Here is a 16,445-nt window from a genome sequence, read left to right on the forward strand (position 1 = left end):
AATCAAACTACCAAGTGCTTTATGTATTTAGAGAAATACCTGTCTGTGCACCATGACATGTCTGTTTCATGCTAAACCGCAAACAGTGCGTTTTTAAAAAATATTTTCCCTATGAATTACCCATAAAATGAATACTGCACAGCTGGAGAAGGTCTGTTGATTTTAAAGCACACTATTACAGCAGCCAACACACACCTCCGGTCGAATATACTGTAAATCATAGTGTGCATAAATAAATCTCTGAGAGTACTGTTGAGTTGAGGTTTCAGCTCTGCAGTATGTGTTTATAATGAGCTAATTAATACCCACATATTAAATGTAATTTTTAGTCACACAAATTACTACAGTTATGTTGTGTGTTGTATAACTCTAACCCTGTGAGTGCACAGTATTATTTCACACTTGCAATACTTTTCTTTTGCTAATATGCAGGCCGCTTCACTGAACTAAAACCATTCTTACACTTTTCCATGAGCTGTTTGTCCCTTTTGCGATAAGTTACCGAGGTTAATGCTGCTCACGTCCCTACTCAGTCCATATTGCACAGTTTTCAAATAGAAAAAAATACATATCATATATCATATACATGATAATATTAACCAAAAACAGTGACTGCGGTCTGTGTCAGGAATTCTTCTCATCTTTGTGGCAATTCAATCAGTGATAGTGAAACAAATGCATGGAAAGTAAAGTGTGTATTAATAACCTTGTTGCTACATGTGGTGGAAACATCAGAGTGGTGTTGCAGATGATGTAGTACATTACCAGTGAACCTTTTCCATGTTTGCATATCCATTCAGCATGCATTTATGATTAATGGCAACACAGTCATTGTATTTCTGTTTGTGGCTGTGAATGTAAACGATGGGAAAAAAAGGAAGAGGCATCAGAAAAAGAAGAAATTAGATATCTGACAGTGATGTTAGGTCTATACAAAATATTGGCACATTATCTTATAAACAGTAGACTGGATGATGATCGTGTTGTCTAAGTTTTACTACTTAAACAAAGGAATCATCCAGTCTTTTCTCTCATGTTTCACAGTATTAAAAGTGCACTAACTGCCAAACTATACCATTTTTTTCGATTGTAATATTTCTGATCACGTCGCTCTTCTAAAATGTGCTGCACTCTTTCAATGCTGCTCATCAATGCCGCTTTCATCTCTTTGTTACCGGCAGTGACCTTACGCGCTCCTGACCTTCCTCACACCTGCGTCTCCACACCGTTAAGCTTAGGCATCAGGATACGAGGAGTCACACCGGAGTTGAGGTCCCTCTCGAACTCCAAAAGCTGGCCCATGAAGTTTAGATTCGGGGACACCACTGGGCGACGACTCCGCACATATTTGTAGGCATCTGTCATTGTCATGAGGGTGTGCTTCATAAGGTAGGCGATGACAATGGTTGCAGAACGGGACACGCCTGCCTGGCAGTGTACCAACACTCCCTGTCCACTCTGATATGCCTCCTCTGTTGAGGAGAACAACAAAACAGATTTAAAACTGGCTTAGCATTGCATGCTGTGAATATAGAAAATCTCATCACTGTTTCATCAAAGGGAAAGATTTGTCAACCCCATCTCTATCTGAGTTATGAATATAGTGTGAAAAACGCCTGCTTTTTTTGCCGACGTCATCTGTCTCTAGGGCGCAGCTGCAAAATCGGTTGTTCTTCTGAATACAGTGACATGACAGTGACGTTGCTGGAGGCAAGAAAGAAATACAGAGTGCTACTTCAGCTTTGGTAGCCGTGGGGCACAATGCCACTCAAACACTGCCTTGTTCTCTTCGCTTGTGTTTTGTTTCCAACAGCGAAAATGTCATTCCAAAATGCAGAGGATGTTATTGACGATGATTTGTACAGTCTACATAATTTTACGGTGTTTTGGCTGACTCGGATATTACGATGAGTTTACAAGCCATTTAAGCCTGTCTCAGTTTGTCTGTCTTAACTAGCTATTGATGTTCAAATTTGTTTAGATTGAAGATCAATGCAGTCTCTATCTTCTAAATGAACTCGCAAAAACAAAATGTCTCTCACCAATGAACTCAAAAACCTCCTCAAAGTATTGTCGAAGGTTTTGCTTGCTGTTATCGGTGGCTGGCAGCCTTTTGTAGCGCAGTCCAGAGTTGACGTGGTAGAGGGGCAGGTGTGTGGTCACGTTGACCACGAAGCCGATGTTGAGGCGCAGCAGCAGGTCCAAGTCCTGGGCGTCTCTCTCGTTCCCCAGAAACAGGAAGGGCAGGATGGGACTGACCACGGCGTTCTCCGCATCAGGAGTCATCGCGGTCTCATCGGACAGAGAAGCCGGCAAAGAAGAGGACAGCGGCAGAGACAGGTGCACTGGAAGATGACGAGACAAAGAGAAACATTTATTCTGCAGTCTGTGCTGCCACGGAGCAAGAAATGACAAAGTTAAGTGACTAAATCGCCAATGAAATCACTCATTCAAAACTGGGTCAAATTAGTCAGAACGCTAATTATCAGTATTATTTGGCCATAAAAGAGTTCTGCTCGTTAGCACTTTGATTATTTCATAACTTAAATAAAATTAACGGAGATCAAGACAAGCTAGATGTTCCCAAATGTGGGTGAATCTTTTGAAAAACGGCAGATTATTCAATACCTCAAGGAGGAACGGGCTAAGAATCATGACAGCATATGCCAAACTCAGAAAGGTTGCACATCTCCAACTAAAAACTAACCAACAGGAATTTTACTTCTAAATGACATTCAACCCATATGACCCATCTTTATGTCACTGATTGCAATTAAAAATTAGTTACTTCATAGATATTATGAATATTTTACCACTTCCACTTAGGTGAATTGTAAGATATTCTTACTTCTGCCGTTGTCCTCATCTTGCTCTCTGTTCAGGGAGTTGAGGGCCAGGTGAAGGGACTGAGCTGTCGGCAGGGAATGTCCTCCCTCCCTGTCTCTCTGCCAGGGTCTGGGTTTGATGAGTGTGTTCGGGTTGGACGGTGGAGGAGAAAAGTTAACAGGTGACGGTGGAGAGGAAGAGCGGGGAGACGGGGAGCGTGGATATGCTGCATCTCCGTCTTGCCCCGTTTCTACATCTTCTGCTTTATTCAAGAGCCTCTTCAGTGAGTTCTGGCCTTCGTCACACCCAGATCCTGACCTGCGGCCCATAAAATCAAGAGCAGCCATTTTCCCCTGCTGAAGCCGCCGTCGACCAGCACGGTCTGTAAACTGAGACTGGCCATATTCCTGGAGGTTTTGACAGTCCAGGAGGGCAAGACCTGTTCCGTGACTGCCATTTTGGACCTGGGTTGCACAGGTCTTCCTCACTCCTACTCCCACCCCGGCACAGTGATTCTTTTGGGCTTTAGAATGGGTCATCTTCTTGGCCAGTTCTTCGGGCCAGATAGTACGCACGCTGTAGTCGTCATCATCGGCTTGGAACATACCCATCTGATGAGCTGCTCCAACACCTCTACCTGGGGGTTTGCCTCTGCGAGGGTTAAATGTCACCACAATGGGGTCGCTGCTACAATAGCTACAGGTGGAGCTGCCTGTCTGAGAGGCTTTGGGGTTGCAGCCTGTGACGCAGCTCTGTATCGCCCGGAGAGGGGCCGAGGAGGACAGCGGGGTGCAGGGCAGGCATCCCCCTACCAGTTTTTTGCGAAGGATAGCAGGACTCTCAAAGTTTCTGGCCTCACCAGAGCAGGAGGCACAGCGGAGAGGTTTGAACAGGTTTGCTCGGCAGTCAGACACAGTGCTGTTAGAAGAGGAGGTGTTGGAGGTGGAGGTGGTGGAGAGACACCCACCCAGATTTCTCAGGCCCATGTCTTTGCCTCCTTTCTTCACTGCTCCGGCATTATGAACACAGGAAAATGAGGTGGAAGAGCTTCCTCCACCCCCTTGGCAGTTGGCAGAGTGTCCCTTACACCCTCTGCATCTTACCAACCTCCAGCAGCCACAACTGAATGGGTGGGTGCAGTCGATGGTGCAGGTATGGTCAGGGCTCGGGAACCCTCCGGCGTGGGAGGAGCAGGGGGAGAGGGGTAGACCATGAAGAATGTGAGGGCGGAGATCCCTGGTGCGGGACGTGTGCGGCTGGCTGAGTTGCTGAAATGGGCCTGGGACATGGGTGGGTTGGGAGGGAGGGGATGACGGATAGTTTGAATTTAGAATGGCGGCATGGGGCACAGGGACGGAATTTTGGTGGTAGGGCAGACTGTGGCTATTATGGCTTTGATGGACAGTTCCCAGTTTGGAATTGTTCTTGTGACCTAGAGAGGGAAATTCCTGGTCACTTCTGTTAAGAAAACTAGTGTTTTCCTTTTCACTCCGCAACCTATGCTGCTGCGCCTGAGCTGGGACGAATTGTAGGATGCCTCCGGGGGAAGACGACAGCTGAGTATGGCGACTTCGCTGTGACTTGTGTTCGGCACCACCTGGCCTCCCTGCAGTTCCAGTCTTTTTCTCACATTGTGCTTGATCCAACTGTGAAGAGACACATTTCCCTCGGCCACCTTTTATAATTCCGCTGCGCCCTAACGAGTTGCTGATTCCTCCTCCCCGTCCTCCTTTGTCCACCGTCACCCTGATATCAATAGTATGTGTATGGGAGGGCAGCCGTGGGGCGAGAGTTACTGTGCCATTGCTATGGCAGTGGCTAGGGATGTGTCTGACACCTGCTGGGACGACAGGTTGATCGCTCTTGAATTTCTGCACACGAGAGGGTCTGCGATTGCATTCCAGAGTCAGAGGTTTACACGGGGGTGCATAGAAATGGACCTGCGAAGAGTTGAGATGAGGATGGTGTCCATTGGAAGAGGCTGATATTTGAGAGGAGTGCTGCGGGATGGTTTGCGGGGAAGCTTCACACAGGGTTATGTTTTTAGGGCGCTGAATGACCACTATACGCTCATCAAGAGGGAGGGGAGGCATCTGGGTTTATGCAAAGCTGTCCAATGACGAGGGAGAGAGAGACAGAAAGAGAGTAGTCAGGAAATTACTGCAATTCTACAAACCATGGAAATGTGGGGCGCACTTTACATTCCATCATTTTAGACACAAACAGCACATGCTGATGCAAAATTCCAAATATTGCTTTGCAGCAATGAAATATTGATATGATACAGTGCATGATGAGCATAGGTTTTCTATTAATATAGTACGTTACAATACTTTGTAATTGCATTATAAAAGAATAAAGGTAAATTATTTGTGAAATGTAAAGTAAAACCACAAATCCACCACAAGAATGACAACACACTGATTTTTATGTTTTGCATATAAATCTAACTAATCTCTCCTCTCCATCTACAAAACACACCAAGAACAAATACAAAACCAACAACCAATACTGTCGCATGTCAGGTTTTTTCATGAACATGTCGCACATATTTCCTTTTACATTTGCTGCAAATGAAAGGATAACTTGCATGAAGAGAAAACCCACTGAGGTGCATGTTTGAGTTGAATGGATAACACTGTAATGATTATGTTTCCCAAATTCATTTCAACATGCACATCACAGTCTTTTACCTGCTTATAACAGGGCCACTTGCCAGACATGTAATGCTCATCTATATTTGCAGGACTTTGACGTTCAAATGTGAACTGTTTCCCAGTGACATCATTACCATTTAGGACGTAAAAATGCAAATCCAAAGGTGCAAGAGTGTGTACCTGTTTGCTGTTAGCAGCAAATAATCCCAGCTAATCCTGATGGCAGTGAGGCTTCTTAAAAGCTCAGTCACAAAAGCTGCACCAACCGAGCTGCATCCCTCCGATGAGTCCTCATTCTTAACAAGACGCATTCAGTTGCAGAAATAATAAGCCAAGCCAAGTCATGGCAGATGGTAAAAATAGCTTAATATACTGTAAACATAGCTGGACTGTACATGTTCACTGCTCTCGATGTAGAGGTTATGAACAACAATCCTGTGTATGTCAATGCTTCTGTAATGTGTACATTTTATGTTTATGCACTACTTACAATTGACAAAAATCATCTTGCACAGCTGTCTTTGCACAGACACAGACACTGTGACCCTCAAAGTTAGCTGAAGGCTCAGTGGGATTCTTCACTTTAAAGACTGTTGAATGCTGAAGAGCCATGCGATTACCTGAAACGAAACATTTCCTGCTCCCAGCCATCTAGCCTGTGCATTCTGAATTATATGGGCCAATTAGAGATGAGCATTTGTCCAGGTCATGGTATAAACAGAAGGTCATCACATACACAACAATACAACTCAGCTGGAGAGAAAGCTTTCTCACCGTGACACAGCAAAAAGAGATTAATTGAATGTAGTTTATAAATATGCACTTTGTAATAGAATACATACGGAAGATTTTTTTCTTTCATTATGATTAATATGATTAATAACAGGTACAGGACTTTGGACTCTACGATACTAATTCGGTACATTCATTATAAGGCTGCTCTGAAGATGAAAAAGTATTGTCGTTAAAGTAAAAATCCACCCTCTGATACACACACCGTTAAATACAATCAATCTGAGATGTTCACTGCACCCAGGAGTTTTTTGGTTGATGAAGTACTTTAAAATTAGTTTTTGCCACACTAGCTGTAGGGGTGGCTATGCTGGTTTGTTTGGAGGATATTAGCATGCCAATGTTAGCATTGAGTTCAAAGCACAGCTAGGGCAAACAAAAGAACAAACAAAGAGTTCTGTTTTGAAGGAGAGCAAGAAACTTCCCAGTCGAGAAAAAAGATCTGCGTTTTACTGCGGACAAAACAAGTATGCAGTTTGTTTGGCATTCTAGTCTGTTGAGGCTATTTGTATCTCTGCCTTGTGTTTGATGGATTTCTCCCCATGAGATTGTAAGAAGTTGGTGATGAGTGTAGAAAGAAGCACTTGCTCTTTGATTGTGATGGGCTGATACCAAAACCTGAGTTTTGACCTTCGATGTTTTAGATCAGTTACCATTTTACTGAATTTAAAGGGTCGGTTCACATTATAAAAGGACATATTTTAACCATGTTAGTGGCTCTAGGGATGGCAATGTTGTCGGTCCGACCACCACTTTGGTCCAGACTGAAGTGCCTCAATAACCAGTTGATGGATTACCATGACATTTTGTACAAACATTCATGGTCCCCAGAGGTGAATCCTTGTGAAATGGCGTTGAATGGATTGCCATAAAGATTGGTACAGACATTTGTTTCCCTAAAGGATGAATTCTAGTATTTTTGATGATCCCTTAACTTTTCATTTAGCACCATCATCAGCTCAATAGTAGCTTTATAGTTCAATATTTTGGTTTATGAACAAAGACCTGCATAACTAATATCAGCCTCAGCTGTAATTTGTTAGCAAAATGTTAGCATGCTAACACGCGAAACTAAGATGGCGAACATAGTAACCATTATACATGCTTAACATCAGCATGTCAGCATTGACATTGTGAGAATGTTAGCACGCTGATATTAGCATTCAGCTCAAAGCACAGCTGTGGCTAAATACTTCCTAATAGAGTCGCTAGCATGGCTATAGACCCTTAGTCTTCTTTTTTTCTAAAATGTAATTGTCAGTTCACATTACAAAACATATTTTCTTATGCACTCTTGGCGATATCTAGCATTGGGATAGAGCCAGAAATTACAGAGATGGATATCTCAAAAGCTCTACAACTAAAACACAATCAATATGCAAGGCTAAATACCACTAGAGTAAGTGAGAAAATATATTTTTGTGTCATTTAGACAAAGCCACTCTTTAAACTCCACAATAGAGGAGGTGGAGATTTACCTACCACATAGCATTGTTCAGATTTGGCCACCAAACAACATGCTAGCCTGCAATTGCAACGTACATCAAATATAGCTGTTTTTAAACAGTGTTTGTTATGGTGGATTTTCTTTTTAACCACAAGCCCTTCAGGGCATATTTAGCGAGAATATCTCAGGGAATGGAAGACCGAAAAGTTAAAAGAGGGACTGGGAAGACGAGATACTGAAAACAACACTGGCTGACAGAAACAAAGTGGGTCGAGAGAAGATACAGGGGGACAGATTATAACGTGACACTGTAAACCACAGACTACAGGGGAGGAAGGAACATGTCAAAAATAATATGGGGATGCCTTCAGTCCCAACACAACACAGATACCAACCCATGGAAAAAGCAAACCACGCTCCAGTGTCCCCATGCTTATATCCACGCACAGAGTCTGGTGATGGTATCCTCGTCTTTTTTCCCTTTTTCAGCCTTGCCTGTGGTGGAGGGGGTGGGGGTTACATTGACCCAGTTTTATCATGGTGGAAGTCACTATCACTCTGATCACTTTGCTCTCACACACTGTAAACTGCAGGCTGGCTAGTGGCCTTTTCACTCACTCATAGTCACAGCTTCAGCAGACAGTAAGGGCCACACAGAGATGGAAAATATTAAAACAAAGGGATGCCTCTTGAAATTTCGCTGCCACATGTTGACATGAGCAAAAATAAAATATGATGAACTACAGACTATAGTGAAGCGTTACTCTGAAATGATTACCCCATATTATGGGCTAATAACTGTGACGACTAGAAAGTGTCAGCATCATTAATACATACAGTCAAATCTGCAACAGGAAAACAAACAGACAACCATTACAATGATTTGCTTCTCAGACAAATAATCTTAGAAATCTTCATAATTTATTTTGTGTGTGGTACATTTATTAATGATGCTTCAAATGCAATGTGAAAGGCTTATAAAGTGCATAAAATGCTTTTGTTTTACTTTGCATTTTTCATGTGTTTGCCTGTGCTGGGACTTCAAATCTCTACTTTTTCTCTGCTTCAGTTATTATTTACTTTTCAGATTAAGACTGACACAAAAACCTGTGTCTGGTTGGGGCACCTTGTCTCGTTTCAGATGTGTGTAAGTTGTTAGCAGTACCACCAGAGAGACAATTTCCTTCTAATCTTCTCCATTCAAATCATACAGTATTCCTTTCCTGTCCCATTGATTATGTCACAATTTGTTTTTGTGACCCTTTAGAGGGGGCCTGACTCCTCACTAGACTGTAGGCCTTTTTAAAGTAGTAAAAAACTGTTCTACCTTGACCAGCTACAACAGTTAAATGCTACATATACTACACATTGGTGCTTCAGTATCTATCATACAATCTAATATATAATAAATAGTCACGAGGGACATTTTTCTGTAGAATGAGTAACTTTTGTTTTGATACTGAAGATACTGGTTTAAGACAAGTAAAATGTTGACGGAACAAGACAAACACTGTTGAGAATTTAAATATCTTGCCATCTCTGTGCATTTGTTCACTGCACCTGAGGGCAGCTAGTTTCCACCGACGAGAATAAAACTGCAAAATGGTGTGAGCGCTGTTGATTAGAAGGTTAATTAAAATGGTGTTTAATTAACTGTGTTCATGTGAAATCCCTCCAGTTGGTCTTTCCAACACATTGTTAGAATCTGATAAAAGGCTATAAGCTTACTCTGTTACGCTTGCTGTGATTGTTTTTCGAAAATTGCCTCAATCTGCTTCACTTTACAATTACAGCCAAGCAGTAGAGGTGGCATCCATCTGACAGCTCAACAACAGCGAGCAAAAGGGGAACTGAGTTTGACTCCGGGGCTGTCAGACAATCTGTGATGTATAACTGTAATACTGTAGACATATGGCCAGGCTACAACTCAGCACAATAAGGAACTCCTAAACATGTGTGTGTTTGTACTCACTAGGTAGCTCATCCCTTTCTAAAAGTCACAGCTGAGTAGCAAGTGTATGACTGCAGCAATATTCTACATCAGACAGCTCATATCAGTATGTGAGATTGCATAGTGTGTCGACAGGCATAATTGACATCAGAAGTTTACAGTAAAGTGTGAATAAGTCATGAGTTCCTTTCAGAAGAACTGAGACATAACAGCATCCTCTAAGAACGTTCTGACAGAGTTAGCTACTTAGGCTGAGCAACCAAAAATGTCGCAGGATGGATCAAGGAGTGGAGAGGAAAATGTATGCGCGTGATTAGGTGTGCATTAATATTTAAGGGAAAAAGGCTAACGTATGCTAAGCTTGGCAATCACGTTTGCTGCCTCAGAATTCGAGCACATGAAAGTGAAAAAGCAAAGCAATTCAGATAAAAGGAAATGTTTTAAAAAAAGAAGAAGAGTGCCACTCAGTTCCTGTTAGCGGGAACTGCATGAGCCTGCGGGGGAGATCATGACGCCCTCCCTCGCCTCACTGCTACCCCACCAGCAGAATAAAGATAACAGCTTTACAGTCACAGGCATAAGCCAGAGAGAGGAGAGCGGTACACATGCTAATGTGTTTCCAGATGATTTAACTCCTTCCCAAGCACCTGAGCAAAACCTGCAATATCATGAATAGTTATAATTAGCTTGCTTAGCGCCCCTGAACTGTGTAATATTTCATAAAACAAAATTCAATCAGAGCTGGTGTTATTTTGTGTTGAGTACCATATATAGTCATTAATTTTGTCTTGATAAGTTAAAAAAGGAACAGAACACAGCGTGTACTGTTGAAATGATGCAGCCTCACATGGGACAGGAGGACAGTGCATGACTTATAGTAAAGAATCTCACAGTGCACCACAGTAGTCAGGTACAGTGTAGATTTAGGGGTACACAGTGCGTCTTCGGCTGCAGAGGCGGAGAAGTGAGTGTTTCGTGAGTGTTTTCGGGAACAGATGGTTGTCTGGCTGTACAAGATTGATGGGGATCGTTCCGTTCCCTCTCCCCGCCCCGGCTTAATGCAGCACCTTCATCAAAAAGACACCTAACAGCCAAACACCCACGCAGCAGAGTGGACAACACCAGAGCAAAAACCCGGCAATATAATGTGAGGATGTGCAGCTCAATTATGGGCTTGTGAAATTGCTTGAGTGAGAGAATGTCTTCCTCTGCGGCTGAACAAGATTATTTTTTATCAAAGTAAGAAAAAAGAAAAAAAGAAAGAAAAAAGGCGCTTGAGATAGTGGATGGCAGGAAAATTAGTCATCAGAGTTACTTGTTTCCAGAGGCTGATGAGCAAGCCGTTTCTGTCAGAGGACAATCCACAGCTTCATATTTTTGCTTGTGTTCGGCACGAAATGACAGGTCCACTTCTGTCTTTATATGTTCACACACAGAACCAAACGGACAGACAGACACTGGGCACGAAGGGGAAAGGCACTTGTATGTTCACAACAAAAAAATACCTAACAGTATTGAGGGTCAAGCAGTCGGTGTCACAGATCCGACAGTATATTCTATATCCACACACACAGACTCAGCTGCTGTGGAGCTGCTGTTATAACTGAAATCAATGAACAAGTTCAATCATGAAGCAGGTTGCTGGGGAGAGGACCGCCGTGTCAACATGTGAAGTGTAAATAAAAAAGTGCCTTGATGGATTTGTGCTGTCAGCAAACTGACAAGTGTTACTGACCAGATATGCTGCACAACTAAGCTAACAGGCACTGGACGGTGTAAACTGTGTCTCAGGTGTCGCTGGCCTCTAGCCACTGTAACCTTGTCTCCCTTCAGCAGCCAAAGCAGTTGTGGAATCGTAATGAAACCAATAACACTTAATATGTATGCCAAACTGCTGAATTAATTTTAAACCAGCAATAAACTGTTGGTTAATACATAACTTTATGGGCTAAATAATGCAATTACACAATGCAATGCAATGCACAGTGCAGTTAAACGTTTTTGTTTTGTAGGGATTAAAGCTACAGTTTGTAACTTAAATATAAATAACATTTTGTCATATTTGTCAAACTGTCACTATATCCTGAGTAGTGCATGAGACAGATAATCTGTGAAAGATTCTGGTTCGTCCGCCTCCTTTTAGCACTCCTAACGGCATTTGCAAGATTCCACCTCGTCCGAATGAAAACGACCAATCAAGAGCCGCGGAGTCTCTAACGCAGCTGTCAATCACTGCTTGTGAAGCTCCTGAACCGTCTCGATCAAACCGTCAAAGTAGACGACATAATTTGAAGGTGGTGACACATACAAACAAAGTGAAGTTAACGCTACGTTACCAGAACAAGTGGAGTGGGACAATAGGGAAAAAAAGGACGAAAATTAAATGAAAGGACAAAAGGATAAATCTGGGTTGTATGTTGACTGACAGTAATTATGACTCGCACTCTTATCAGGCTTAGGTCACACATCTAATGATGTAAGATTTTTTTGGGACAAAGGAAAACGACTTGCAACTTGAATCCCTGCTGTATGTGATGACTTGGTTGTGACCCAGATGCCCAAATGTTAGCATGTTTACTCAACAATGCCATTATAACGGTACAATCATGACACACAAGGATGAGCCTTGTGTTGATTAGTAAGCATTCTTAAAACGTTGCCTCATGTCTAAAACACAGGTCCTATTCTTTCTTTGGTTCTGATTCCACATCTCACTTTTGCATTAATCCTAAATGACTTGAAAAGACAAATAAATCTTTACTGCTAATCTGTGTTAGCGTGTTGCTAAATTTGCCTTTTCCCTGTAAACAGATTTGTTTCACTGTCTCATCAGAACTCACACCACTACAGGCTACTGAGGGGAAGTCAGAATAATTACATCACCTAATCTCCACAGTCAGCGGACAGACAGTGATGGAAGCAACTGCACGAACTGGCCAATCGGTGGGCAGCGTGATCGGGAACATCGAGCTATCCCTCATTTCCCTCCTCTATTCAGTCAAAACTGGTTTAACACTGAGACTAGTACCTGACTTTGAGGACAGACAGTGTCATAATCCCCACATCCAATTGTTATTTTTATTACATTATGTTATAGGAGATACAATGAGATCGGTGGCACTTTGGCTGCAGAGCAATATGTTTTCAGGGTGGCCCAATTTAGACATATTGAAAAAAAATCACTCAATCAAATATTTGAATCAAGGAGCAAAGCAGTGCTAATCAGTTACAGACAGCACCAACAGCCCAGGGATTTTTCAAATAGGCTACTGTGTGCCTGCACAAAGTCATGGCACATTGTGATGTTGAAAGTATTTCAATTGAATAAAGAAATCCACAAAAATGACTGAATCCTAAAATAGAATACCAAGAATAGAAAGTGACAAAAGCAGCTTGGGGAAAGGATTGGTGGTTGGTAGGGATGTGAGCCCTGTCACATATAGATAAGAAGAGCAGTAATGCTTTGAATACATTTAAAAATATTTGAAGAATTAAAAAAGCACACTGTCATGGTTGCTGTGTAATCAACTGACATTGGAAACCCCAGATCTGAACACCACAAAGATGTAGTGTTATGCTTGTGCCGAGGCATCTCTGTCCACCAAATGTCCCTCCAAACTGTAATTTTCTGACATGATGGATTTGTGCAAACAAACAGTCAAAAAGACAGACAGGCATGAAAAACATATTCAGATGAATAGGCTGAGACAACAGCCAAACAAACGTGGTCTAATATTACACGCTGAAAGCCTCTGTGTGTATTTGATCGTTTTTTGTTTCAGAGTGTATTTTGATCTGAACCAGGGAAGGAGTTTCTGCATTGTAAGAATCCAGGAACTTGTTGGATCTAGCAAGCACACGTCCAGCGAGTCCCCAAAACATATGGATCCCGGCCAGGCCTTTTCCTCTCACAAAAATAACACCAAAAACAATCCGACAATTCTATTTTACAGCAACATCTGTTATAGCCGCAGTGTGGTAACAACAGTCTGTTTCTTTTCCCCCTCTGGAAATAATGCAAGACCATCTTCATATATGTTCATATCCTCGAAGAAAACCTCAAAGAAAGTAAAAGTGTGCATGAAAACATTAATAACACAGGAAACCCTGAGGCAGTCACAGTCGGTCTTGCAGGGCCATCATTTAGAAGAAGGGACGCTGAATGAAATTATCATTATTAATGGTGGGAGTCATTCTAAGGTTAAATGGATCATTTTAATTTTCAGCTCCCAGGCCACACAGAACTTATCTTCAATTGTGCGCTCCACAAATAATCCATCCCCTGTCTACCGGTTCGTTCCTATTCAGAGTCACCAAAGATTATCCCAGCATGCACCGGGTAAAAGGCAGGGCAACAGCAGAGGCTACCAGTCCATGTCATCTGTAGGCAGTTTAGAGTTTGTTCTCTACCCGAACTGAGTGTCTATAGCCTGTGGGAGTAGACTGGAGCAGCTAGAGAATATGATATGCAAACTAGAGCTGAAACAATGAATCCGCAACTATTTTGAGAAGCAATCATTAAAAATTACAAACATTTTTTAAGTTCTTAAATGTTAAGATTTGCTGCTTTTCCTCGTCTTACGTCACAGTAAATTAAAGTATTTGGGTTTGGACAAAAAAAAGGATATTCTTCACTTTTTTCTAAAGTTCTAATTAATCAAGATGATAATCCTTAGTTGCAACCCTAATATCAACTCCTCACCGGGAAGACCGGGGCTTACAACTTCATATTATTAGGTGATAATGCTGTTCATTATGCCGTTGCCTTAACTCCACACAATCATTTTGGCAAAATATTTGGCACTGTGTTCGTTCTTGGGTAGGAATCTTAAAGTAAAGTCCATAGCTGTGCATTTCATAAATATATTTCATAAATAGCTTCTAAATACTGTCAGGGCCATTCAGTTCCTCTCCCTGAACAATCCCTGTTTCATTGTAAATAGATTGTTGATTAAGTAATGTTGAATTAATTAGTGGTTTTTTTTACCTTTGCATTCATGTAGAATGTAAGATCTGAATATGCACTGCATCGTTCCTGAGAGATTCGAAGCCGATTTAATTAATGTTCCATTGAAGCATCACACCGTCATCGTGGTTTTAAAATGGGGAAAGCAGTGAGTCACCTTCACAGTCTCTTTTTTTCAGGCCAGAAAGCCACAAATCTGAACTAAAAGCAGCTCCAAACTGTGAGCCGGAGGGTCGGATGATTAGTTTAAACTACACACCTCAAGTGACCCTGTCATGTTACGGAGCCGTATTAACGTCAGTAACATTGGTTAATGCTGGTTTAAGTTTTGATTTGGTTTGCATGTCCTTACACAAACTGCAGTGACTCTTATGTGTCTTGCTTGTCAAGTGTGTGTGTCTGCTCCTTCATCTCTAACACATCCTTTTACTTACTTTCAGTTCTGCTTAATTTGTGCACCACTGGCAATGCTGACAGAGATGAGAGCCTCCACTATGAAATGCATGTCAATAAATCACTTGCTGATGCTATTTATAATAATGTGCTCACATGCTGCACATCTCTCCTGCCCTGCCTCTCATCCGCTCCTTGTAGCATCTCATCAGCAAAACCGCAAGCAGAAATAAACCAGCTATTAATATTTACATTCTTCCTCTGCATTGTTGTTCACAGAGCTGCTCTGCGGGCCAGCAATGCAAAATATATTAGTTCCTGTTCATACAGTCGCCAGATGGCGCACTACCTAGTTTCTCAGTATTTTTAATGGCATCTTCGCTGCACATTCTTTGAACCTTTTTACCATGATGACAAACAAAGCTGATGTGGGCGACAGGGCCCGGGCCGGCAGGCCCGTACGGTCACTTACTCACTGCGACCAAGTGTGGATGTGTATAATTATGGTCCATTTGTTATTCCATACTTGGCTCTTTTCACATGGCTGCAGTCCTCCTTCCATAAATAACACACGCTCATTACGGAGAAACAATCACAGCTGCTGACCGCCTTCGAGCAGCGGCGATCAACACGAGGATGCATTGCGTGGTTTGAACATGTGACGTTAATTTGACAGCGAATTAAAAATACATCGAGACACTGAGGAGGCGCCTGATTCTGTGCTGTGAGCTAAAGCGGACCAACACGTAGTGCTGTGACAGCCGCGCTGCACTCTCACGGGCTGCAAGGCCGACCGGAACGACCACCGCGATAAGTAACATTACGAAAAATAAAACTAAAAAAAAACAGAAGCATCACTTACATCAAGCGTGGCAGTCCCGAAGTGTTTTCATCATATATGCGCTGCGGAATGAGAGATCCTCATGTCGGACGGGGCTCGAGTAGCACGACCCGCTGCGTTGGTTTGATCCAGATGTGTAACACCTTCCCTGCCTGCTCGTTTGTTCATGTATTTAAAAATAAAAAAAATAAAAAAAAATGAGATTGAGCTTGAATAGAAGATGCACAGCTCTGCCAGACTTGAGATAAATAAGATGCATAAATAAATGTAATCAGGGGTGCTTGGCTAACTCAGCTGGCGTCACGTCTGAGCGTGTGTCACTCTGAGCTGCGGTGCGTGTGTGAGGAGACACTGACGGGGAGGTGGGCTCTATTGTCTCTACTGTGGATGACATCATCCCAGACCAATGGCGAAACACACGAGATGAAGGGCTCAGGGGCGAGCACGCAGCACGTGCGCTGGTGGAGGAGCAGGAGGGGTTGTTGTTGAACCGACAACTTGCATATCTTGAAGATATCCTAAAGTGTATGACAGAGCAACTCAGTACTGTTCTGATGTTCAGTACTGTACTC

At 42.5% G+C, this 16,445-nt stretch overlaps 1 protein-coding gene across 3 annotated transcripts; it reads right to left on the minus strand.

The window, feature by feature from the left end:
- Window positions 1-1,087: 1,087 nt before the first annotated feature.
- On the minus strand, window positions 1,088-16,195 carry LOC116388934 (uncharacterized). 3 transcript variants are annotated; one of them, XM_031857272.1, is made up of 4 exons: window positions 15,895-16,195; window positions 2,849-4,935; window positions 2,043-2,345; window positions 1,088-1,472 (listed from the first exon to the last, which is right to left on the minus strand). In XM_031857272.1, exons 2-4 carry the CDS (start codon window positions 4,917-4,919, stop codon window positions 1,207-1,209), a joined length of 2,640 nt encoding a protein of 879 aa, XP_031713132.1. In that variant the 5' UTR covers window positions 4,920-4,935; window positions 15,895-16,195; the 3' UTR covers window positions 1,088-1,206. The 3 variants fall into 3 exon arrangements, with proteins under 3 accessions (XP_031713132.1, XP_031713131.1, XP_031713133.1); XM_031857271.1 differs by having other exon boundaries at window positions 2,849-8,217; XM_031857273.1 differs by lacking the exon at window positions 15,895-16,195 and adding an exon at window positions 8,118-11,714.
- Between the last annotated feature and the right edge of the window lie 250 nt (window positions 16,196-16,445).

The sequence above is a fragment of the Anarrhichthys ocellatus genome, unplaced genomic scaffold (assembly GCF_004355925.1).
Source record: "Anarrhichthys ocellatus isolate YVR2014 unplaced genomic scaffold, GSC_Weel_1.0 scaffold18, whole genome shotgun sequence".
NCBI classification, from domain to species: domain Eukaryota; kingdom Metazoa; phylum Chordata; class Actinopteri; order Perciformes; family Anarhichadidae; genus Anarrhichthys; species Anarrhichthys ocellatus.

Bases quoted from the DNA above. Each gene is read 5' to 3' on its own strand.
- LOC116388934 (XM_031857272.1), bottom strand. From the start codon at position 4,919: ATGCCTCCCCTCCCTCTTGATGAGCGTATAGTGGTCATTCAGCGCCCT. The intron at 2,346-2,848 runs GTAAGAATATCT...GTCATCTTCCAG, and splicing joins AGATGAGGACAACGGCAGAA to TGCACCTGTCTCTGCCGCTG. The intron at 1,473-2,042 runs GTGAGAGACATT...TCTCCTCAACAG, and splicing joins GGAGGTTTTTGAGTTCATTG to AGGAGGCATATCAGAGTGGA.